The sequence below is a fragment of the Pleurodeles waltl genome, chromosome 6 (assembly GCF_031143425.1).
Source record: "Pleurodeles waltl isolate 20211129_DDA chromosome 6, aPleWal1.hap1.20221129, whole genome shotgun sequence".
Taxonomy (NCBI): Eukaryota; Metazoa; Chordata; class Amphibia; order Caudata; family Salamandridae; genus Pleurodeles; species Pleurodeles waltl.
In genome coordinates this window covers 1369641436-1369667107 of record NC_090445.1, presented here as the reverse complement: position 1 = coordinate 1369667107, position 25672 = coordinate 1369641436, and the positions used below count along the sequence as shown (strand labels likewise).

Here is a 25672-nt window from a genome sequence, read left to right as displayed (position 1 = left end):
ACACTGTACAATAATCAAACCTTCAAGTGTGAGAAAGTGAATTAATACTGCACACAACGCATTTTATTTTTGGTAGTTTTACATAGCACAAACAAGAACAGAGTTTAGAACTCGTGTTTGGGTCAAGCGTAAGCGTACGACCTCTTGTATAATTTTAAGAATACTTGTTCAGTCGGCTTCCAGCTATTTTAATTGTTAGTTTCAGTGCCATTTGAAAACCCTTGCTTGCTAGTGGTCAGTCATGCCTGTGTCTCCCTCCTTCATCTATGTGGGAGCAGGGACCAACTACTGTATAATTATGCTTTGTTCTGTTTATCTGGCTGCAAGGGACTTTTATTTACTTGGTTTCCTGCTTCTGTCCAGTGAAGCTCCCCCTTTCGTTTGCAGAGCATTCTTCCTCTGAGCTAAGCTGTAAACAAGGCTATAAATCAGGCTGTTATCTTGGTCATTGTGGGCTCTCTGCATCCTTTCTCAGCTGCCTGGCTCCTGCCCTTCCTTGGCTTGGATTTTCTTTCCCAAGTGTGCCTCCCTGTGTGCTGAGAGCAAATGTTAGAGACAGTGCCCACTTCTGCTCCATATTGGGATCCCACTCTCAGCTCCATCAGTGAACTGCAGTTCACACACTCCAAACCCTCAGTTATGCCAGTGCCAGGAACCTCACACATGCTGTCTGCCAGAGAACCTCAGTTCTTTCAGTCAGTACACTCTGCTACACCATTACTGGGACCACTGACGCCGCTCCATCAGTAAACCTCGGTTCACACACTCCAAGCCCTCAGCCGTGCCATTAACTCCGCACACGCTGTCTGCCAAAGCACCTCAGTTCTTGTAGTCAGTACACTCTGCTGCTCCAGTACTGGGACCACAGGAACAGCTCCATTAGTGCACCTCAGCTCACACACTCCAAGCCCTCAGCCGTGCCAGTGCCTGGAACCCCACACATGCTATCTGCCAGAGCACCTCAGTTCTTGCAGTCAGTACACACTGCTGCTCCAGTACGGAGACCTCAGACACAGCTACATCAGTGCACCCCAGTTCACACAGTCCAGGCCGTCAGCCGTGCCAGGAATCCCACTCATGCGGTCATCAGAGTACCTCAGTTCTTGCAGTCAGTACACTCTGCTGCTCCAGTACTGGAACCTCAAGTGCAGCTCCAAAAGTGCACAGCAGTTCAAACTCTTCAGGGACTCAGCAGGGCCAGTGCCAGCACCCACACTCATGCTGTCTTCCAGAGCACCTAAGTTCTTGCAGTCAGTACACTCTGCTGCTCCAGTACTGGGACCTCGGGTGAAGCTCCATCAGTGCACCGTAGTTCACACAATCAAAGCCCTCAGCCGCGCCAGTGCCAGGAACCCCACACACGCTGTCTGCCAGAGCACCTCAGATCTTGCAGTCAGTACATTCTGCTGCTCCAGTACTGGATTCTTGGGCGCAGCTACATCAGTGCACTTCAGCGCATCCACTCCAAGCCCTCATCCGTGCCAGTGCCAGAAACCTCACATGCGCTGTCTGCCAAAGCACCTCAGTTCTTGCATTCAGTACACTTTGCTGCTGCAGTACTGAGACCTCGGGCACAGCTCCATCAGTGCACCGCAGATCACACAATCCAAGCCCTCAGCCACACCAGTGCCAGGAACTCCACACACGCTGTCTGCCACAACACCTCAGTTCTTGGAGTCCGTACACTCTGTTATTCCAGTACTGAGACCTCAGATGCCGCTCTTTCAGTGAACTGCTGTTCACAGTCTGCAAGCCCTCAGCCGCACCAGGCCCAGGAACCCCACACACGATGTCCGCCAGAGCATCTCAGTTCGTGCAGTCAGTACACTCTGCTGCTCCAGTACTGGGACCTCGGGAGCAGCTCCATCACTGCACCTCAGTTCACACACTACAAGCCCTCAGCTGTGCCCCTGCCAGATCACCATACATGTGGTCTACCAGAGCACCTCAGTTTTTACAGTCAGTACAAACTGCTTTTCCAGTACAAGGACCTCGGGCGCAGCTCCATCAGTGCACCTCAATTCTACCCCAGCGAGGTCACTTCCTTTCCTATACTGGGATCCCGCTCACATACAGTCCCATTACAGCAGCTCAATTCTAATATTCAGTCCCACTGCCAAGCCAATCAGTTCTAACATTCAGTGCACTTTTCTGTGCTAAGGCTCACACACACGCCCTTCAAGACTCCTCCCTTCTGTGGTTCAGAGGTAATGCCACTTGCAGCTTCAGCAGGGACCCTGTAGGCTAACACTCAGCACCACTGGCACACCAATAATAGGGCTAACCATAGCTCCCTTAACATACCTCACATCTGACCCTGAGTGCCCATTACTATTCCAGTATTGCAACCCACATACACCTCTGTCTTTGCACCTCAACCCTAATCTGAGCGCCCCATTATTTCAATACCAGGAATTACACAGTGCTCTGTTTCTCATTCCTCACCCACTGCCTTCCTGTTACTCCAGCACAGGGTTGGGACAGAGCTCTGTCTACACACCCGATCCTGATCCAAAGTGCCCCAATATTGCTCTATTGGGGTTCACATACAACTCTGCTAATGCACATCCTGCTGTTCTGTTCTACCCCCTACTACTCTACACTCCGATGTCTGTTTTTAGGATATGGGGGGAGCCCATTAAATCTATTCTTATCTGCCATCTTTATTTGGGAGGGTCTGTTTCACCTATCTCACTCCGTTCTTTCCCCCTACTCTGTTTCTCTCCCAAGTTTCTCTTTCCAGCTCTTCAAACCCACAAATTAACAAGTTTCGCTCTTTCTTTCAACTATTTCTTCTCCTCACCTTTTTTTTTTATTTCTCTCTTCCTCTCGCTTCTTCCTCTTTCAAACTCTCAAAAATTTGATTTATTTCCTTGCTCTTCTCTTTTTTTCCTCATCAGGAGTTTTTTTCTCTTCCCTTAAATCTTTCTTTGTCTTTTTTTATTTTCTCTTTCCTTTGACTCGGTATACGTCCTTTCACTTTTTTTTTTTTAGATCTTTCTTACTTCCTTTCTCTGGTGTTTTTCTCATCTTTATCACTCAATTCACATTTTACTATAGGCCATCTTTCGCCCATCTGTATGTGGAAGCCACAAGTTACTTGTCCATAATGTGTCAGTAAACACACGCCCTGGTTCCTTCGCTGCTTGTTTCTCTCACATCTCTTTTTTTTATAAAGTTCATTTTTCTCTTTTGTTTCACACTTGTTTCATTATTTTTTCCTTTATCTTTCATTCGCTAGCTTCCTTCCCTTTTTTCTTTTGTCTCACATGTTTGCTCTATTTCTTCTCTTAGTTGTGTTTTTCATTTTCTCGTTCTTTTTTCTCTTCTTTCTTTTATTTCTTTGTGACCCTTTCCCATGCTCCCTTTTGTCTGTTGTATTCCTTTCGCTTCTCTTTTTATGCCCATAAGCTTTCTTTCCTGAGGCCTAGTTATCAATGGAGCAACAGGTGGCGTGGCACTGGGGCCCAAAGACCTATGGGCCTCACTCAACTCTAATTACTACTGTATTTTCCTTCCGAAATTGCAGTCACCCATTTTCCTTTCTTACTCCAGGGCCCATGACACCGTTCTATGCCACTTGTTTTCTCCATCTTTACTCCCAACACGCTCTTTCCTTTCACCCTCCAATCCATCCCAAATTATATTTTTAGTATAGTGTTTGAGCATTACACTCAAATGTCACAAAGTTTATGTCTGATAAAAATGTATATGACAATTTTATATGTTTTAAGATAGAGAAAGAAGGCAAATGGAAGTGCTCTGGTTAAATGCTGGGCCACTGGAATTATATGGCAGGAAAAGACCAAATTATGAGCAGGGTTGACCAATTTATGTGGCAAGAAAAGTCCAGTTATGAATTTACAATGCCAATAGCTCAAACGCAAGAAAATGCTAGACCTGTTGCATTGTAAATGCTTGTTTTGTTCGCTAGAGTTTAGAGTTTTTGTTTGTGCTTTGTTATTAAGCTGCCAAAATTGAAATGCTGATTGTCTGTCACTATGCACACCAACAGACCCGATTCAAGCAGATTGCCTCTGCTTCAATTCAAATCAGTGGGGAAAATACATTCTCCTATGGTTTTTAAAGTCTCCCATTTGCCTGCTCTAAAATGTTGACATGTATGCTGTAGTGCACGGGAGGCTGAGGCAAATGACTTTCCCACAGCTCCACCGTCCTCTCAAAAGTGCCAGGCTGTCTCAGAGGCGTTGCTATCAGTGGTGCAGCATGTTTAGAAGCCCTAGGGCTGTGAGGGGGCATCTGCACCTCAATGAAGGATATTTTTCAACTTCCCACCGGGGGCTCAGGGCAGGGCTGGCTTTAGGGCAGTGCGAGTGGTGCAGCCGCACCAGGTGCTGACCTGGATGGGAAGGCGCTGACCTCAGGGGGGCTCTGTGTTTAGCAATAAACTTACAAAACTTGCATCTAAAAGCACCTGCTGAAAAGTTCCTTGTGTGTCCAGCCTTCAGGAAGCAATTAAAATGTTTAAATAACTCTTGTGATTAATGTTCTTACTAGAGAGAGAGATCAGGGTTTTGTCCAGTGGCAGTTTTGACGGCCATAAAGTAGGGCAGAGGGTTAATGTGCCTGATGCAAAGAACATAACTATATTTGATGTGGCTAGCTGAGTGGATTAGAAAAGCCACCCTTTACCAGCGCTTTAAAACAAATTAAATGAATGTGAGAGAGGGACTATGGAGAGATGAGGGGCACTTTTGTCAAGTGGTAGTCAGGAAACCCGAGGAGGTGGTGATGGGGTGGAGGGGGCCACCAGCTCTACAGCAGGCCCGGAGACGGGGCCCAATTAACATATTTGAATTTAGGGCCCTCAACTCCCTTGCTACGCCAGTGAAGTGTCAGCTCCTGGTTCCCTTTCAGGTTGGCGAGCTTCTGATTGCGCTTGTGCAAATTTTCACTGACCACACGTACTTGAAATTGATGTTGGCGCACACGAGCACGTCATTCAGCAGGAACAGTTTCCGCTCTTTGGACTTGATCTGTTGCCCGCGGTCGCTGTACACAGTCTCCGTCAGCGTCTCGCACAGGAGCAGCTGGCGCGTGCCTGAAGTCAGCATCTGTGGTGGAAGGAACAGGGTGAGAAAAGAAGGGAAAACAGTGTGAAAAAGAAAAACGTGAGCAGAGAGAGACGGAAATTAGCAGAAGAGACTACAAAAAAGGGTAGTTCCACATTGGGGTGGACAGGAGCATAAAAACATGAAATAATGAAAGGCAACGCAATATAATTCATGTTTATTAAGTAAATACAACGAGGGAAAGACGTGAGGGAAGGAGACACGGAAGAGACTAGGTAAAAGAAAAACAAGAAAGGAGAAAAAAGAGGAAGAAAGATCAATGCATGAACGAAAATAATGGAGAAAGAAGAGGAGCATGGGTAAAATAAAGTAAAGGGAATAGAAAACGTGAGCTTGTTAAAGAAAACGAGATCAGAATGCAAGAAAAAATGTAAAGAATGAAGAGAAACGCGACAGACAGCAAAATAGGATGGAAATATAAAAAGTAATACAGAAAAAACAGAAAGAGGATGAGAAAGGAAAAATAGAGATTAAAAATGTAAAGAGTGGGGATGGGTGAAAAAGAAGAATGTAGATCAAGGAAGGCAAGTGTGACAAATGAGAGGGGAAGGGGAAGGAGGGAACCAGGGAGGAAGTAATGCAGGGAGAGGAAGAAAATGAAAGGGATGAGGGAAGCTAGAGGGCAGCATGTAGTACAAAGTAGAAAGGAGGGGCAAGAAACTGAGGATAAGAAAAAGGACGGGAAAGAGGTGGAGTATCAAGATGGGCAGGAGGGAAGTAAGGCAATCACGGGAGAGGGTGTCGGCGGTAACAAAGGCCGCCGCAGTCCCACGATGCGGGGCAGGGAGAGTCGAGCTCCAGGAGGCACACTCAGCACCTTACCCTGGCACAGTGCTTAATTTGTAAATAAAAAGGCGCCGGTGCCCAAAGCCCTCCTCGAAAAGGCCTGGTAGCGAAGGGGTTAAACACGCGGCTGCTGCAATTAAATGTGCGAACACGGAATACTGTGGTAGAAAATGAATATAAGAGGGTGACTTGACTGATGTACAGAGAAGACGAGCACGAGGAAAGGACAGCGGAGGGGGAAGGGAGAAGAGGGAGGAAAGGTGCAGCCAGAAGCAGGTAAGGATGAAGGGAGGCCAGGAGGGAGAGAGGTGTAGTGGAGAAAGAGGTGAGGTCAGGAGGAGTGAGGGGCTTTGGGGCGGAGGGAAGGAACTCCGGAAGAGTGAAAGAGTGGTGGAGTTGGTGGTAGGAAGAGATGGCTGGAGGATGGTATGCCCTGGGGAGGAGCGAAGGAAAATAAGCATGAAATACAGACAGAAGGGACAATTACACAAAGAAGGAGGAAGGGAGAAAATATATGTATTTCAAGTTAGCAGGAAGAGTGAGAAGAGATAAAGATGGTTGAAGAATAAGGAAGACAGAACAGTGTGAAAAAGAAGCAAATACATTAGATACTGAAATAAATAAAGTTTTAGAAGATACATAGACTTTGACCCACAACAATAGCCAACGTTAAAAACAAGTTTGCGAAAGCCTCCCCTCACACTCCACCTCACATCGCATTCTCACCCATGAAGCCTTATCCCTCAGACAATCAGGTCCCAGGAAGCTTAGGTCGGATTCACAATTACAAGTCATTTTTGCATTATGTCAGATGCCTGGAGCAGCTTGAACGCCCCTTTGCTTACTAACCACAGGCGTTGTCAGCTTCTCCGCACACCCAGGGAACCTAGCAAACTCTCCAGGACACGCAACATAAAAACATCATGGTGTATTTGTAGACCACACGTTTACCCCCAAAGAGGTCTCTTGGGTCGGTTGACATTGTTTCCCAAGTTAATTGTACTCGTATCATCATAATAACAGAATAACAGGCTAAACTGGCCACCTGGGATACGAACCTGTGACTATGGGGTCCAACAGGGATCCTTTTGATCCATCACTACTAGAGACAAACTCCCAATCTAGAACAAGCAAAAAACCCTAGTGGTCCAATAAAAGCTAACATGAAATCCAAAAACCATGTACGCTTCCTGCCACTGGCGCACTGAACAACTGAAAAGCATCCATCTATTCCTGTCCAAAAAGCTCTAGCACATCACTAGCACTGAGGAACACCAGATGTATGCAACGGCAATAGGGAAACAGTACGCTAAAAAATAAAAACTGCCAAATCCAGAATGACTAATTCAGCCAACACAAGAGAGGCGCCAGCCACACTGCCAGCATAAATCATCTGCAATGACGAGCCCCAGTCCAAGCATCAATCACTTTCAAAACACTCACCACCAGGCACAAAAGTCATCGGAAATGCCCATCAGAAGAGGATGACATAAAGTACTGCAACAGCTCTTACTCCCCTTTAAATGCCCTGCTTCTCCAAGCCCTCCGTAGTTTGGGCGAAACCTAATGTGCATGCAAGCACAGACTCCATTAAGACCAACCTGACCACGCGATAGCAGAGCGAGGCCAGTGTTTAAAACTGTACACATTACTGAGTATTCTTTTTCCATGTTTCTGAATAGAACACGTGCAGAAGGAGGGGGAAGTCATTATAGTAGGGCGTATCAAACAAGCAGAGGTTTGGATGTGTACTGAACACATCTGGCTACCTCTTGGGTAAATGTAATTTGCCCACGATCAGACAATTTGGTCAATCAATCAGACAAATACTTGTAGATCGTGGCTTGTCATCCATGTGCGTATCCAGGCATTTGGAGCAGGTCTCAATAGAAGAGGCAGGTCTTGAGCCCTTTTCTGAATTCGGTCAGCATAAGGGAGGTACAGAGGTGGAGGGGGAGGGTGTTCCTGGTCTTGGTGGCGAGATGGGAGAAGGAGCGACCTCCGGCGCGGTAACTTCGTGTGCAAGGGATCTGTGTGAGGGCCAAGTGCATGGAGCAGAAGTTCCAGCAAGGGTGGTGGAAGTGGACACATTGGTTTAGGTAGGCAGGTCCTTTGTCCTGGAGAGCTTTGTAGGCGTGGGTAAGGAGCTTAAAGTGGCATCACTTCTGGACCGGGAGCCAGTGAAGGTCTATCAGGTGCTGGGAGATGTGGGCTCTCTTGGGCAGGTCATGAATCAGTCTGGAAGCAGCATTCTGTATAGATTGGAGCCTTCGCAAGAGCTCGGTGGTGTTGCCTACATAGTGTGTTGCCGTAGTCAAGACGGCTAGTAATGAGGGCATCAGTAACTACCTTTCTTTTGTTGATGGGGAGCCTCTTGAACATTTTCTGGAACAAGCAAAGCATGTGGAAACAGGATGAGGCGTCGGAGTTGGCCCGACTTCTCTTGGAGAGTTTTCTGTCTAAGATGATGCTGAAGTTGCGGGCATGGTCTTTCGGCGTGGAGGTGGGGCCAAGCTCCAACAGCCACCAGCAATCGTTACACAGGGCGGTGTTTTTGCCTAAGATGAAAATTTCCATCTTGTCTGTGTTCAGCTTTAAGCAGTTATCCTTCATCCATGCTGAGACGTTCTTTATGCAGCCGTGGAAATTCGTCTTGGTAGCAGCGGGGTCGGCAGAGAGTGAGCTGCGTGTTGGCAGCATAGGTGATGATGTTGATGTGGGATCTGACAATGTCCATGAGGGTGGTCATGTAGATGTTGAAGAGTGTGTGGCTAAGGGACGAGCCCTGGGGAACGCTGCAGATATCATGCTTGGCTTGCAATGTGAGGGGGGAATCGGACTTTCTGGATGCGTCTTGTGAGGAAAGATGCCATCCATCTGAGCGTGTCATCATTTATTCCCGTCTAGCACTGTTGGTGGATGAGTGTGTGGCGGGAAACTGTTAAATGTGACAGATAGATTGAGCATGATGAGGACAGCAGATTCTCCTTTGTATGTAGTATGGAGCCTATGTCGTCTGAGGCAGCGAGCAGATCTGTCTTGGTGCTGTGGTTGGTTCTGAAATGTGATTAAGATGAGCCTAGTAGTTTGCTTCTCTCCAGGTGTTCCGTGAATTGAAGGCTGACAGCCTTCTCCAGGACTTTGGCAGGGAAAGGGAGCAACGAGATGAGTCGGTAGTTTTGTAGTTCGCTGGGATCTGCTGAGGGTTATTTGGGGAGGGGTCTGACCTCAGCAAGTTTCCAGGCGTCAGGAAAAGTGGCTGAGGAGAGTGAAACGTTGATGATGGTGGTGAGTTAGTGGCTGATCTCGTCCCTTCTGAGGCTGAAGAGTTGGTTGGGGCAGGGGTCGTGAGTGCTCCAGAGTGCGTAGAGCTCATAAAGGTGGTTGTGTCTTCGTCACTGAGTTGTTTCCAGGCATTGAGCAGGTGCTCAATTGTGATAGTTGATCGGAGGTTGGGGAGGTGTTGGAGGGTTGGGGATTGGAGTTCTTGTAGATGGTTGCTATTCTGTTGAGGAAATGGTCGGCGACGGATTCGCAGAGCTTCTGTGATGTGGGATTGCGTTTTAAGTGGCTGCGGGGCAGGTGAACTCTCTGACGATGGAGAAGAGTGTCTTGGTTCAGTTGGCGTTAGTATCAATCTGGAAGGTCAGGGCATCCCCGTTTTCTGCTCTGATCTGTCGGTGATAGACATTGAGTGCTGATTTGTAGGTGGCTCTGTCGATTTCGTTTTTGCCGGTGCACCGTCTTCTCTCAAGTTGTTTGCATCTGCATTAGGTCTTGCTGAGTTCCGGGGTGTACCAAATGGCTTGCTTGGCTGCTCTGTGACCTTTAGCTGGTTTGGTGGGAGCAACTTGGTCGGCGGCGTTGTTTGTCCAGTCATTGAAGTTCTGTACTGCGTGGTCCAAATTTGGAGTGTAGTTGAACTGATTGGTGGCGATGGTGTCAGTTCATTGTTGCTGACAGACCTTGGTACAGCTGTGCAAGGGTGCCCTAGGGAGGTTGAGGATGACGGGGGTGTCCGGTGATGGTGAAGTTTACGATGGAGTGGTCCGACCTGGTGAGGTCCGTGGTGTGGAGCACTTAATTCTGTTGCAATATTAGAAAATGGGCTCCAGTGAGTGGTCTGCATTGTGCGTGGGGTATTCTAGGTGGAAGTTGAAGTCTCCCAGGAAGATGTAGAATTCCAATTCTATGGCAAGATGAGTGGTGAATTCAGCGATGGCGTTGCTGATTCCAGTCTGTGGTCCGGTGGTCTATAGGCAAGTGTGCCTTTGATGGTGGTGTTATTGTCAGTGTGGAGCTGGAAGTTCATGTGTTCCATGATTGGGGTGGTCTGGTCGTCGGTGATTGTGCAGGAAATCAACTCTTTTTGCATGATGGCGATGCCATCTCCATGTTTGTCAGTGCTGTCTCAGTGTTTCATCTTTTAAGTGGTTGGAGTTGCGGTGGCGATGTCCGGTTTGGAAGCTGAGGTGATCCAGGTTTCGGTGATGAAGGTTACGTCAGGGTAAGGGGGAAGATGGTGCCCCAGATTTCAGTGGCATGCTTGGAGTGGGATCTGGCATTGAGGAAGACGCAACTGAGTTGGCCCAGTGTGGTTGGTCAGTGCTGATGGCAAAACAAGGGATCCTGTGGGGGTAATTGGTCCTGGCGTGAAGGTGAAGCAGCAGTGATGGCAGGTGACTGGTCCCGCTGTGGAGCAGGGCAATGCAAGCTAGAAGTTGTTGTTAGTACAACCGGGGTCTAGGGAGCGAAGATCAGTGGCAGACTATCTGCAAGGGTCCGGAGGTCCTGTGTTCTTATCGCTGGGCATGATCCATGTGCAAACGGGTGCCGACGGACTTACCTGTGGTGCGTCCGCACTGCAGCCTCCATTAAATAGGTCTTGAGATTGGAGGGGGCGTTGGGAGGCAGGAGGGCGGTAAAAGAGCAGGAAACCAGAAGCACAGAAAGGGTGGGAACCAGGAGTGCGGGGTGGGACCCTCAGTGCAGATGACAAGGCTCCTGGGCACGAGAGACTTGGTGCTGCAGGGGGTAGAACATGGGCAGTGGACCTGGCAGGGAGGCAGGTCAGAGCCTGGGCAGAGAACCTGGAGCGGTTAGAGATGGTCAGGACTGGGAAACCGGGCTCAAATCGACATCTCCTTGCTCTACGTTCAGCAGATTGGCCACTAGGTAATATATCTCCTGCAGGGACCTGTCACTCAATATAGAAATGTTAATAATGTTGTGCAGAAAAGTTCATCTAATATTTTTACAAAACACGTATATAAACTATATATTTTTTACAGACGGAGGTGAAAGTGGTTAGTTGTTCGTTGATGTGCTTTGAGCAAGCATCGAGTTAGTGTCTTCTGGAACACGGGACAACGCTCTAGTAATGGATTCTGGGTAAAATGGTTCTCAGGAAACCATCAAACATCGTTGAATAACAGAATTAAGTAATAACATGAACGAAAACCCCAAGGGAGCAGTTGAGAAAAAACATCCACACAATTGTGATTGTGAGGCAACGTGTCCTCATTTTATTTATTTCTCTCAAACTGCGCTGGTATGATTTTCCTATCTTTAGGTAGACCTGGACAATGGTGCAACCTCTTTTGATGTGAAACGTAAAATTCCAATACATGGCACAGAGGAGGTTCATTAGTTTTTCTATGGTACAATACTGCCATCTGCAGTCAAAAGACGGTATACAATTTTTGTTAAATATATGTATTCAAGTCTGTAAAGCAAAGGAAGCAACGTATCCATGTAATGCAACGAGGGTCTTCACAAAGCATACATCTCTCAATAACTTCAGCTACCACAGAGACCTCCAAATAACTTCAGCAACAACAGAGGCCTCCGAATGCCAACGAGCTGATCGAGTGATAACTTTGAAGAAAGGAAAGAGACCATCAAACATACTTAACGATATGAAGGTGAGAAAGTCATCCACAAACGTGAGGCAGAATATATACATTCCACGGCGCTATTTATAATCCTTGCAATCGAAAAACTTGTTGCGAGTTAAAAATGGATACAAACCCATAACAGCGAAGCATTAAAGGCCCCACCACCTGATAAAGGAAAAGCACATACCCAATCTATTCCACAACAGTCCCCTCTACATCACAACACTCCACTGTACGACACTCTACGACACTCCACTCTACAACACTCCACTCCACTCCACGACACAGCACTACGACATAACACTATGACACACAACACTCTATGACACAACACTCCATTCTACTCCATGACACTCCATTCTACTCCACAACACTGCACTGTACGACACTCCACTCGACAACACAGCACTCTATGATGCCACACTCTATGGCGTGACATTCTACAATGCAAAACTCTACTACACAACACTCTACTAAGCAGCACTCCATTCTACTCCACAAAACTACACTGTATGACATTCCAAGGTAGTCCACTCTATGACACTCCACTCTACAACACAACATTATGACACAGTAACTTCGGGTAACTTCACCCTCTGTAAATATGTCTAACATAACAACAATATGACAACACTCCATTCAGCTCCATGACACTCCATTCTCCACAACACTGCACACTAAACGGCATGCCACTCGATGGCACTCCACTCAATGGAGTGATAAAAAAGTAACCCCTAGGGGGAACAAGAACTATCCACCACTCAAAACTACCACAAGCACTCAGACACTTCAATGATCAGTCTTAATAAAGGAATATCTAGAAAATTATTTAATAAATAATTCCATACAATTTCAAATCCAATTAGAAAGACCCAACCGGCCCAGTACTAAAAACCAATAAAACTCATGCAAAACAAATAAAATGGGAGACAACACACAAGACATCCTTCCTAGTCTATCATCTTTTGCTGTTCCAAATATGGTATCTACTGGCTAATTGATTTATACATCCAGTCTCCAATCTATATTAGCCAGTTCCAATAGGTCCAGCAATCCAACTTGCTTTGATGCGTTTTGGTGGTCTTTCAAAGTCCTTCCACCACCTTCTTCAGGACAAATCAATTTACTCCCAACGTATTCCTTTTTGTGTCTGCATCCAATATATGACAAACACACATAAAATCACTAATCGTCACCAAACTCCTATCCTCATTCAGAGAATATATTTTTCTTTTCTTTGGTCCGAAGGACAAATCATTTCATTTATGACATAAAATCCTCAGATTCATTTCAATATTTAAAGAGAGCCCTATGTCATCAAATTAGTCCACACTCTTTGACCTTTCTTTTACAAAACAGCAACAACGAAAGGTCAAAGAGTGGCTTTGTGTATGATACACACTAGTTTCAAGAAATTCTTTGTCTCTATAGGAAGCCACTTGAGTGAGAATCATTATTTGCAAGTTATGGCCAAACATCTGCTCGCCCATAGCCAACCTGGCTGCTGTATAAAGTGCTGCTTTGAGAGAGGCAATATGAATTTGAGGAATTCTTAAGAGTGGATGGTTGCAATAATTTACCCTTGAGAGCACTATTAAATGGACTAGTTGCATAAAATCCAAATCTGGTATGAATGGGTTTGATCCTCAGAGGAATTTGAGGGGAAACTTCACCCCTTTGGTCAGTGAACTGACATGCTTGTAGGTTGAAGTTTTTACCAACAGACTGGGTGCATCAGCAACAGAGGGACTACAGTTCCTCACAGAAAGTCCATTAAGCCAAGTTTGTAGTGAAGGGAAGCAGTTAGGATATCAGAAAGAATTTACTTTTATGTCAGGTTAGCTTAAGGAGATTTATCTCAATATTAAGGAGAATATTATATTATATATGATCTGGGCCACACACTGTTCAATTTATGTGTGGAAAACACTTAAAAATTGCTGCAGATGATAGCAAGGCCTAATGAGAACTATCCTCAGTCAAGACACATGCAGAGAAAAAACCTACCTCTATTCTACACAAATAAATACCTTAAGGTTCTCAGCCCTAATTCAGAGAAACCAGAAATCATTCTTACAAGTCGACAACAAGACTAATTTGAGTAAAGAATGACTTTCTGAACTACATATTCTTGAGTACTCCTTTGCTCTGGCTAACAAAGTCAAATCAATCGACTTGATCATTTATGAAAATGTCACTTACCCAGTGTACATCTGTTCGTGGCATCAGTCGCAGTAGATTCGACTCCATCTTCGATTGTTTTTCCCCCGCAGAGGGTGAGGTAGGAGTTGAATTGTAGTAATAGTGCCCATGCAATGGAGTGACTAGGTATGCACCTATTTAAGGTTGAGATGAAGGTAACTTCCAAACTGCTACAGGCTCCCGGGGAGGCGGGTGGGCACATGCGAATCTACTGCGACTGATGCCACGAACAGATGTACACTGGGTAAGTGACATTTTCAGTTCGATGGCATCTGTCGCTGTAGATACGCATGTTCTGCATAGACTAGTAAGCAGTTATTTCCCCAAAAGCGGTGGATCAGCCTGTAGGAGTGGAAGTAGTCTGAAATAATGTTCTTAATACAGCTTGACCTACTGTGGCTTGTTGTGCGGATAACACGTCTACACAGTAGTGCTTGGTGAATGTGTGAGGCGTAGACCATGTGGCTGCCTTACATATTTCTTGCATTGGGATGTTTCCTAGAAAGGCCATGGTAGCACCTTTCTTTCTGGTTGAGTGTGCCCTTGGTGTAATGGGCAGCTGTCGTTTAGCTTTAAGGTAGCAGATTTGGATGCATTTAACTATCCATCTGGCTATACCTTGTTTTGAAATTGGGTTTCCTGCGTGAGGTTTTTGAAATGCAATAAAGAGTTGTTTAGTCTTTCTGATGTTTTTTGTTCTGTCAATGTAATACATTAATGCTCTTTTGACATCTAATGTATGTAGTGCCCTTTCAGCTACGGTATCTGGCTGTGGAAAGAACACTGGAAGTTCCACTGTTTGATTTAGATGGAACGGTGAAATAACCTTTGGCAAAAATTTAGGATTGGTCCTTAGGACGACTTTATTTTTGTGTAGTTGTATAAAAGGTTCCTGTATAGTAAATGCCTGAATCTCGCTTACTCTTCTTAGGGAAGTAATGGCGATGAGAAATGCCACCTTCCAGGTTAGGAACTGTATTTCGCAGGAGTGCATGGGTTCAAAAGGTGGACCCATAAGTCTAGTTAGGACAACATTTAGGTTCCATGAAGGAACAGGTAGTGTTCTTGGTGGTATAATTCTCCTAAGGCCCTCCATGAATGCTTTAATGACTGGTATTTTATATAGGGAAGTTGAATAGGTAGTTTGCAGGTATGCAGATATTGCTGCAAGGTGAATCTTAATGGAAGAGAAAGCTAGGTTAGATTTTTGTAAGTGAAGCAAGTAACCCACTACATGTTCTGGAGTTGTGTGTAATGGTTGTATTTGATTAATATGGCAGTAGCAAACAAACCTCTTCCATTTACTTGCATAGCAGTGCCTGGTGGATGGCCTTCTTGCTTGTTTTATGACTTCCATACATTCTTGGGTAAGTTGTAAGTGCCCGAATTCTAGGATTTCAGGAGCCAGATTGCTAGATTCAGCGATGCTGGATCTGGGTGTCTGATGTTTTGGTTGTGCTGTGTCAACAGATCTGGCCTGTTGGGCAATTTGATGCAGGGTACCACTGATAGGTCTAGCAGCGTTGTGTACCAGGGTTGCCTTGCCCAAGTTGGTGCTATCAATATGAGTTTGAGTTTGCTTTGACTGAGTTTGTTTACCAGGTAAGGAAGGAGAGGGAGAGGAGGAAAAGCGTAAGCAAATATCCCTGACCAGTTCATCCATAGGGCATTGCCTTGGGATTGTTTGTGTGGGTATCTGGATGCGAAGTTTTGGCATTTTGCGTTCTCCCTTGTCGCAAACAAGTCTATCTGAGGTGTTCCCCAGAGTTTGAAATAAGTGTTCAGAATTTGGGGGTGAATTTCCCATTCGTGGACCTGTTGGTGATCTCGAGAGAGATTGTCTGCGAGTTGATTTTGTATCCCTGGTATAAACTGTGCAATTAGGCGAATTTGGTTGTGAATTGCCCAATGCCAAATTTTTTGTGCTAGCAGGCTTAACTGCGTGGAGTGCGTCCCCCCCTGCTTGTTTAGATAATACATTGTTGTCATGTTGTCTGTTTTGACGAGAATGTATTTGTGAACTATTATTGGTTGGAAAGCTTTTAGTGCTTGAAAAACTGCTAGAAGTTCTAGGTGATTGATATGCAGTTTTGTTTGATGTATGTTCCATTGTCCTTGTATGCTGTGTTGACCGAGGTGTGCTCCCCACCCTGTCATGGAAGCATCTGTTGTTATTACGTATTGTGGCACTGGGTCTTGGAAAGGCCGCCCTTTGTTTAAATTTATGTTGTTCCACCACAGAAGCGAGAGGTAAGTTTGGCGGTCTATTAACACCAGATCTAGAAGGTGACCCTGTGCTTGAGACCACTGTGATGCTAGGCATTGTTGTAAGGGCCTCATGTGCAGTCTTGCGTTTGGGACAATGGCTATGCATGATGACATCATGCCTAGGAGTTGTAATACCATCTTTGCTTGTATCTTTTGTGTTGGATACATGCGTTGTATGATGGTGTTGAAATTTTGAATTCTTTGTGGACTTGGAGTGGCTACTCCTTTTGATGTGTTTATTATGGCTCCCAGGTATTGTTGTACCCTGCGTGGCAGAATTTTGGATTTTGTGAAATTGACGGCGAACCCTAGTTTGAAGAGGGTTTGTATGATATGATTTGTGTGATTTGAGCACTCTATTAACGAATGGGCCTTGATTAGCCAGTCGTCTAGATATGGGAACACATGTATCTGCTGCCTTCTTATGTGTGCTGCGACTACCGCTAGACATTTGGTAAAGACTCTTGGTGCGGTTGTTAATCCGAAAGGCAGTACCTTGAATTGGTAATGTATTCCTTTGAATACAAACCTTAGGTATTTCCTGTGCGATGGGTGTATTGGTATATGGAAATAAGCATCCTTGAGGTCTAAAGTTGCCATGTAGTCGTGCAGTTTTAGCAATGGCAATACTTCTTGTAGTGTGACCATGTGGAAGTGGTCTGATTTGATGAAAGTGTTCACTACTCTGAGGTCTAGGATTGGTCTCAGTGTTTTGTCCTTCTTTGGTATCAGAAAGTACAGTGAGTAAACTCCTGTGTTTATTTGTGTGTTTGGCACTAATTCGATTGCATTCTTTTGCAATAGTGCCTGCACTTCTATCTCCAGGAGATTGGAATGGTGTGTTGTTAAATTTTGTGCTTTTGGTGGTATGTTTGGAGGGAATTGTAGAAATTCTATGCAATAACCATGTTGGATAATCGCTAGAACCCAAGTGTCTGTAGTGATTTCCTCCCATGCTTTGTAATAATGACCTATTCTTCCCCCCACTGGTGTTGTGTGGAGGGGGTGAGTGACCTGTGAGTCACTGTTTAGTAGTAGGGGCTTTGGGGCTTTGAAATCTTCCTCTATTTCTAGGGAATTGCCCTCCTCTATATTGTCCCCGAAAACCTCCTCTATACTGTCCCTGGTAACTGGACGGTGTGGCTTGTGAGGTGCTGGCTTGTGTGCTTTGACCTCGAAACCCCCCTCGAAAGGGCGTTTTACGGAATGTGCTGTAATTCCCTCTGCTCTGCGGGGAGTAGAGTGCGCCCATGGCTTTGGCAGTGTCCGTATCTTTTTTGAGTTTCTCAATCGCTGTGTCCACTTCTGGACCGAACAGTTCCTTTTCATTAAAAGGCATATTGAGAACTGCTTGTTGAATCTCTGGTTTAAATCCAGACGTTCGGAGCCATGCATGCCTTCTGATAGTTACAGATGTATTAATTGTCCGTGCAGCTGTATCTGCAGCGTCCATGGAGGAGCGGATCTGGTTGTTGGAAATGGTCTGTCCTTCCTCGACCACTTGCTTTGCCCTATTTTGTAAGTCCTTGGGCAGATGTTCAATGAGATGTTGCATCTCGTCCCAGTGGGCTCTGTCATAGCGCGCAAGTAGTGCCTGGGAGTTCGCGATGCGCCACTGGTTTGCAGCTTGTGCTGCGACTCTTTTACCAGCTGCATCGAACTTGCGGCTTTCTTTATCTGGGGGTGGTGCATCTCCAGATGTGTGGGAGTTGGCCCTTTTCCTAGCTGCTCCTACAACAACAGAGTCTGGTGGCAGCTGTGTAGTGATGAAAACCGGGTCCGTAGGAGGCGGCTTATACTTTTTTTCCACCCTTGGTGTGATTGCCCTACTCTTGACCGGCTCCTTAAATATGTCTTTTGCGTGCCGGAGCATACCAGGGAGCATAGGCAGGCTTTGGTATGAGCTGTGGGTGGAGGAGAGTGTGTTGAATAAGAAATCATCCTCGACCTGTTCTGAGTGGAGGCTTACGTGGTGAAATTGTGCTGCTCTAGCCACCACCTGAGAGTACGCGGTGCTGTCTTCTGGTGGAGATGGCTTTGTAGGGTATGCCTCCGGGCTGTTATCTGACACTGGGGCATCGTATAGGTCCCATGCGTCCTGATCTTGGTCACCCTGGCTCATGGAGGTGTGAGCTGGGGAGTGTGATGGAGTTTGTGCTGGTGAAACGTCAATCACGGGCGGAGGAGAGGGTGGTGGTGTAACTCTTTTCACCACTTTTGGTTGTGGTGTTTGTTCCGTCTGGAACTCCAACCTCCTTTTTCTCCTAATGGGGGGAAGGGTGCTTATTTTTCCTGTCCCCTGCTGAATGAAGATACGCTTTTGCGTATGGTCCACATCAGTTGCTTGTAGCTCTTCCTCAAACCTATGCTTCTGCATTTGGGAGGTTAGCGAGTGCTCTTCTGTATAAGAGCCTGAAGCTGGGTCGCTTGCAGTTTGTTTCGGCATGGAAACTTTGTCTGCGTGTTTTTTCGGCTCCGAGGTGACTTTTTTCTTTTTCGGCGCCGAAACCTCTCGGCGTCGATCTGTTTCGGTGCCGCTGTCTCGGCGTCGAGCCGTGTCCACACCAGCATCTCGGTGTCGAGGCTTGTCTCCAGCACTTTCTCGGTCCCGAGAAGGCTGCGTGCCGGTGTCTCGACCGGAGTCGGACGATCTCGGCACTGTTTGGGCCTTTTTCGGTGCCGACGGTCGGTCACCGAATTTATGGGTTGAGCCATGGCCTGGTGGCAGTGGCGTCCCCTGGGCCTTGTAAATGTTTCTCTGTGTGGTTTTCGACGTCTTACTCACGGTTTGTGTATCGTCGAATCCTTCGGAGTCTGAGTCTTGGATCGAGAAGGTACCTTCCTCTTCCTGTTCCTCGAACTCCCGTTGGGCTGTCGGTGCGGACGCCATCTGAAGTCTTCTGGCTCGACGGTCTCGGAGTGTTTTTCGGGACCGGAACGCACGACAGGCCTCGCAGGTGTCTTCGCTGTGCTCAGGTGACAGGCACAGGTTGCAGACCAAGTGTTGGTCTGTGTAGGGGTATTTATTGTGGCATTTGGGGCAGAAACGAAACGGGGTCCGTTCCATCGGCGTTCTTCAGCACGCGGTCGGGCCGACCAGGCCCCGACGGAGGATCGAAAAACTACCCCGAAGGGCACCGGAGCTCTTCGATCTTCGATGCGGTGTTGAATGTAAGTACGCCGATCCCGAACGCAACAATACCGACGAAAATCTTCCGAAATTAGCTAATTTTCCGTTCCGAAACTCGGAGCGACAGGAACACGTCCGAACCCGATGGCGGAAAAAAAACTATCGAAGATGGAGTCGACGCCCATGCGCAATGGAGACAAAAGGAGGAGTCACTCGGTCCTGTGACTCGAAAGACTTCTTCGAAGAAAAACAACTTGTAACACTCCGGCCCAACACCAGATGGCGAGCTATTGCAGAACATGCGTATCTACAGCGACAGATGCCATCGAACTATTCATCTTTCCATGGCCCCAGATATTGAACACAGTGCAAAAACTGCACCAGCAACTGTCTCCATTCCTTAAACAGTCAAACTTACTGGCACCAAAGACCAGGGACTCTTAGTCCAGGTCTTAGTACTAGCCCGAACAGTCGAGATTAGTGCAATACCCACCTCTTGAGTACCAATCAGAGCTGTTATACATTCTGCTGCAGACTGATTCCAGAGCTAGAATATTCAGCTAAATGCCTCCAGTTTTAAAAGATCTCTCACTGGAACCCAGAATAAAGTTTGCAATGGCTTGCTCTACTTTCGAAGTCCCCTACCTATTTCCCCCATCTCCTAAAGGGTTCTCTCCTTCTCTTGTCACCTTCCGATTTGAGCTTTTCTCCCTCCTCTCTTAGTCCCACTTTGGTGCTTTTTACATGCCTCATCCTCTCACCTTTGTCCCTTCCCCCTCGTACTTCTCGTGCTACTTTGTCATCCAGTTACATCTGTGTTAATTTCTTTCCTATAGGACAGTCTAAGCACCCACTACACTGCAATATCCATCTTTCTCCCTGGATTCCTTGACAGATGCTGTTATCCATTTCCATGGTATGGTTGCTTCTATGTCCTGTTCCCTTTTTGTTTACTTGAATTTAAGGTTCTCCATGAGGGATCACAAGTGCCGTTGCGGTGTACAGATAATGGACAATTTTTATGCTACATTAGCACTTTAGAAAAATGTGAAATAAGTGAATGATAGGTGAATTCCTTGGGCTCTAATGCTATCTGGGGGACATAAGCGCATAAAGTCATTTGATGATGTATGTAGGTGTACCTGGTTATAGGATACTAATAAAAAATGGGGCATACCTTTACACTACTGAATAGTACTGGGTACACGTGTGTTATAGGTTTCTTCATTTAATGTATGGGGTAACAGCACCTATAATGTTTATGGTCCATTTTAAAACTGAATACATGTTCCCATTCATCAGTATGTTCATTCATCCATGCATCCTTATATTTGTATGGCAATGACCGCCACTGTATGAGGAACACCTGAGGACAAGAGAATACTGACCAGTATTACAGGGGTTCCTACGACTTTGACTGGCTGCCATGTGACACATATTGGGGTGTGCAGAACTGACTGACAAGTGACAATACACAACTCAGCACACAATGGCATTAACAGCCATATAGGGTATATCTAGACAAAGAGCACCGATGGTCAGATGATGGGTCATATTGGGGCACATCACCTGGGTATAGAATCGCATTTTCTGATACATGTTATTATTGGGAAACATAAAGACAATAACTGTCATGTTATTCATGTTAAGGAAAATGAAGCAATAGTATGCTGGGGCAATGTGAGTAGGTACTGAAAGTGACAACAGACTATTTGGGCACAAGTGAGTTTAGTGGCTAAAAATATGAAGCTGATGTAGGGGAAGAGGAATACTATAATAACACAGCAAGATGATGAATATCCCTGCAGCCGCTCCTCACTTTGAAGATGAGGTCATCACTACCCCACCCGGCACTGTACATCTGCACGTACCACAGCCATGTTTGTTTGAAAGTACAGCAGCCACCACTGAAGTAACAGTAAGAGTGGTATTAACAGGAGCACCATCAATAGCAGCAAAATAATTATCTTCTTTTGCAATCTCACATATCTGATAATTGATTGAGAAGACCCCTGATCTCAGACACTCACCTTGTGGAGGCTGCTGCGGTCACTCACACTTTTCGTCAGCTGCTGGATTTCAGTCACTTGATCGGACACCCGCTTCTGCTCATTCAGTTTCTCGGCCAGAGTCTCCAGCTCTGTCAAAGCCAGCTGCAGTGAGAGGCGGTCCAAGTGTCCTTTGGGGGTGTTCTTTAGCATGTCCTAGAGGATCACAAAAAGAAGAATGAGCATCGGGCAGGATGGATTTGAGGAAAGGAACTGCCATCGATGTAGAAATGGCAGTGCTGGAGAGGGTGTGGAGCATGAGAGAGGACATGGTTGTGCATGAGAAGTGATGCAGGGGACTTCATGGGGCGATAGTGAATGTCTGTAGACCAGATATGGTTCCCCACAGTTTTACACAGAGCTCCGTAAGGTGTGCAAGACCCTGGATACTTGGGTGGTAATTTCGGGAGAAAGGCATTTCAAAACCCAATTTCTACACCTTATAGTGTGCAAGCTATATAATTTTAATCAGTAAAACCGCATGTTAGTGTGAATTTCTTGGCCATTTCTAGACCTGCCAACTCACATGTTGCCACTGTATGTCACACTATTTCAGCTTCCTTTACACATCCACCCGGTGAGGAGCCGAAATCACATGTGGCTGGCATGGCGAGCTGGAAACCACTTCACAAAGTAGCTTTTCAGCTCTGCTTTGCAAGTTGTATGCAGCCTATGTTCATTGCAGGGTGTGAAAACACCCCAACACCTCAGCGGCAGCCTGAGCCATCCTTTGTTTTATTTGGGGGTTTTTTAGGAGGGGATGTGGGGGATTTCCAGACAGCAGAGTGCCTCTTACGTAGCTCTCGGCATGAGGCCTCGTCCTCCAAGACCACAACCTCTCTTCACATGGAGAGATTTAGTTGCAGGTTGGAAGGTTTGCATTTCAACAGAAAATGTGCTGTCTGTAAATGCGCCACCACATCATGCTTTAGTAATATACCTGCAATACTGTCCTCCACAATGCACCACTGGCTACGCACCACACGTTTCATACTCTCCTGCTGAATGGGTGTGACTCATTTGCTGTACTTGTTCTTTGTGAGACCCAGGGTTTTTTCAAAGGGTGGGATGAGGGTGGTGAGGTGTCTTTGGAGAGCGGGAGCTGTGATGTGGTAATGGGTGGGATGCAAGAGAGAGGTAATCTAATAGAGAAGAGAAGCAAGTGGGGTGTGTGAAATGAAAGCGCACGTACTGTGAAAACATATAAAAGGAGAGGTTAATCCACCTGAAAAAAAAATAATCACAAAATGTATCCTTGTAAGACCAGGCCTAGAGATATCAGGGATTCCAGTCACAGTAACAGGGCTATGAAGAGAGCAAGGATCTCTGTTGTGTGAACCCTGTGATAGGATTCTGTTGATAGATGTCACTTACCCGAAGAACGTCAGTCTGCTGCTCTTGCTTTATCCAAAGGTAGTACTAACATAGACAAACTGATCGATTTTGTGGCAGAATGTAGAATTCAACCAATGGATAAATCTGTGCTGGATTCTAGGTTTCTTCTGTTTTATTTTAACCTAAGTTAGACTGAAGGAAAATCAGAGGTTTGAGGCTTCCACTTTTCAGGGGCTTGTTTTCTAAGTAGTTTTTATATTTGTGATTTGGAAGACTGTACGTAGACCTAGAAGCTGACAACTGGTCTTTCCACTTTAAGCTCGTTATTAGAATACATAGGAAACACATTGAGGTAGAAGTTTACAAATAGGAAAAGTAAATAGATTTCACAGAACAAGGACACACAACTTGCAAGGTCCAGATTTTCTCCAATCTACCACAAGCCCAAGAAGATCCACTTCATGACAACAGAATATTTTTCTAACCATTCTGACACATAGTGTGGATACAGAGAGCTTGACACAGTTTCACTCTATTACATTTAACACCTTTAAAGAATGGTGAACTGATCTTTTGAACAGTCTGGCACTGCTAGAATTGCCACCTTAAAAGATACATTGTGAGGGTCTTTTTTTAGGGGGGGGGGGGCATTGGCAGTGATGGGTCCAAAAACCCATCTCACACCGCCAACCTTCCATGCTGCCCAATCGGCAGAGGCGCTGTCAGACCTCTCTAAAGGCCAGTTCAACACTGATTACTACACATCTCCTTCCATTAACTTAGGTATCAGCTGTAAGCACAATACGAAAGGAAAGGCAACATTCTCAACTAGTGCACCCATAACATGCACCCTATGATTGTTCGTAGAGTTGACCCCCACCCTAGTTGAAATAAATCTTGATCCTCACACATCTCACATGAGCCCTAAGATTGTTTCCAGGTTTACTTCCCCAGGCTGAGACACTTCTCAATGCACGGACATCATGCACACACAACATATGGCCACGGGGCAGCAGCCGCAGTTGAGTGTATACCTCAATTTATGTACTTCTTGTGACTATACGTTTGGTCTCAGGGCTCTCCCATGGTCGAGGGCTTCCTCAACGCATACACTTTTAGCTCTATTTATACTCTGTGCACAAAAACTGTACTCCATGATCTGCAGTACCATCACGAAACTAGAGTCAATACACCCAGCATTAGATAATTACATAATAGATGCCATATTAATAATACTAAACCAAGAAATATATATTTAGCTCTGTAACAATACATTTCACAACTGCATGAAATATGGGCATATGTAAATCTGCACAATCGAGAACTCCAATATGAAAATGACACTAGAGATTTAGCAACCTAACGTAAGCTTATACGGCAAATAGTGAACATGAAGCTATAGTCACGTTTTACTTTTCTATCCTCCTGAGAGCATGACATCAACAGAGGAGAAAACAAGAACACGAAGTCAAGAGAATTCAAATTAAAGAAGCATAATAAATTGAGTTAATTTCTAAGCTAAATGTCAAAGTCCCTTTTGTTGGTATCCTGAGGATACTCGTAAATAGCCCACATTTCCTTTTATCCTTGATCACAGGTATCATTAACGTAAGGTATGAGCACATACACCTACTCCGGAACTGCACATTGAGAATAAATTAATAGTATTTATGTTGTGCACCTGCAATACACTCTTAAGACTCTCAAATCTGACTGTTTGTCTTTTTTACCCACCGAGAAAAGTCACAAGGTTACAGAAGGCTCCCCCAAAGCTTCCTCTCTAGATATGAAGTTTTGAAATGTCACCACTCGCCCTTAACTGGCTCCTCCTGCAAGCGCTGCGGAGATTTTGAGGACAAGCTCAGAGCAGTCGCACAGGTCTCGGTAGCCACCAACCAAATTTCTGTTTAGGTTCTTCAGACCTCTCACTCGCTGGCTTCCGACAGCAACATAAGCCAACAGTGTATTTGCAGGTTTGGGACAACAGCTGATTGTAGCTATCAGGGTTGCTCGGTGGGGCAAGTTCTTCCACCACCATGCAAAGCTAACTCCTAACCAGGGAAACACTGTTTCTCTAAAACTGCCCTTAGAAGGGTGGCTATGCAACAGAGGACCACTTTAGAGAATGCACTTTAAAGATCAGCAGTGCAAAAGCAAAACTTTAGGCAATAAATCACTCACTAAATCTCCCAAATCAATGCAGTGAAATGATAAATTAATTAAGATTAAAATAATATAAAAACAACAACAAGCATTTGCAATGCAATAGGTCTCACATTTTCTTGAGTTAGAGTTAATGGCATTTTAAATTCATAACTGGACTTTTCTTGCCACATAAATTGGTCAACCCTGCCTCATAATTTCACATTAGAGTGCAATGCTCAAAACACCATAACAAAAATATAATTTGGGATGGACTGGAGGGTGAAAGAAAAGAGGGAGTTGGCAGTAAAGATGGAGAGGACAAGTGGCATAGTAACAGTGTCATGGGCTCTGGAGTAAGAAAGAAAAATGGTTGACTGGAATTTCAGAAGGAAGATACAATTAGAGTTGAGTGAGGTCTGTAGGTCTCTGAGCACTGATGCCACTGCACCTGTTGCTCCACTGAAAACTAGGCCTCAGGAGAGAAAGCGAATGGGGCAGAAAAAAAGAAGCAAAAGGAATACAGCAGGCAAAAGGAAGACAGAGAAAGGGTTGCAAAGAAATGAAAGAAAGAAGGTAAGGAAAGAACGAGATAATGAAAACAACTAAGAGAAGAAATAGAACAAATGTGGGAGACAAAAGAAAAAAGGGAAGGAAGAGAGCGTACAAAAGATAAAGGGGAAAAAATAATGAAAAAAGTGTGAAAGGAAAGAGAAAAATGAACAGTAGAGAAAAAAGAGAGGTGATGGGAGAAACAAGCAGCGAAAGAAC

At 45.5% G+C, this 25672-nt stretch overlaps 1 protein-coding gene across 11 annotated transcripts in view; it reads right to left on the bottom strand.

Annotated features, from left to right (window-relative positions):
• Positions 1-25672, bottom strand: part of ARHGEF10L (Rho guanine nucleotide exchange factor 10 like) — a 552090-nt gene that overhangs the window by 167799 nt on the left and 358619 nt on the right. For all 11 annotated transcript variants that reach the window (XM_069240675.1, XM_069240678.1, XM_069240680.1 and 8 more), the window contains 2 exons: positions 21407-21580; positions 4930-5075 (listed from right to left, as the gene is read on the bottom strand). In XM_069240675.1, coding sequence (XP_069096776.1) covers positions 4930-5075; positions 21407-21580 — 320 coding nt within the window. The remainder of the gene's footprint in view (positions 1-4929; positions 5076-21406; positions 21581-25672) is intronic.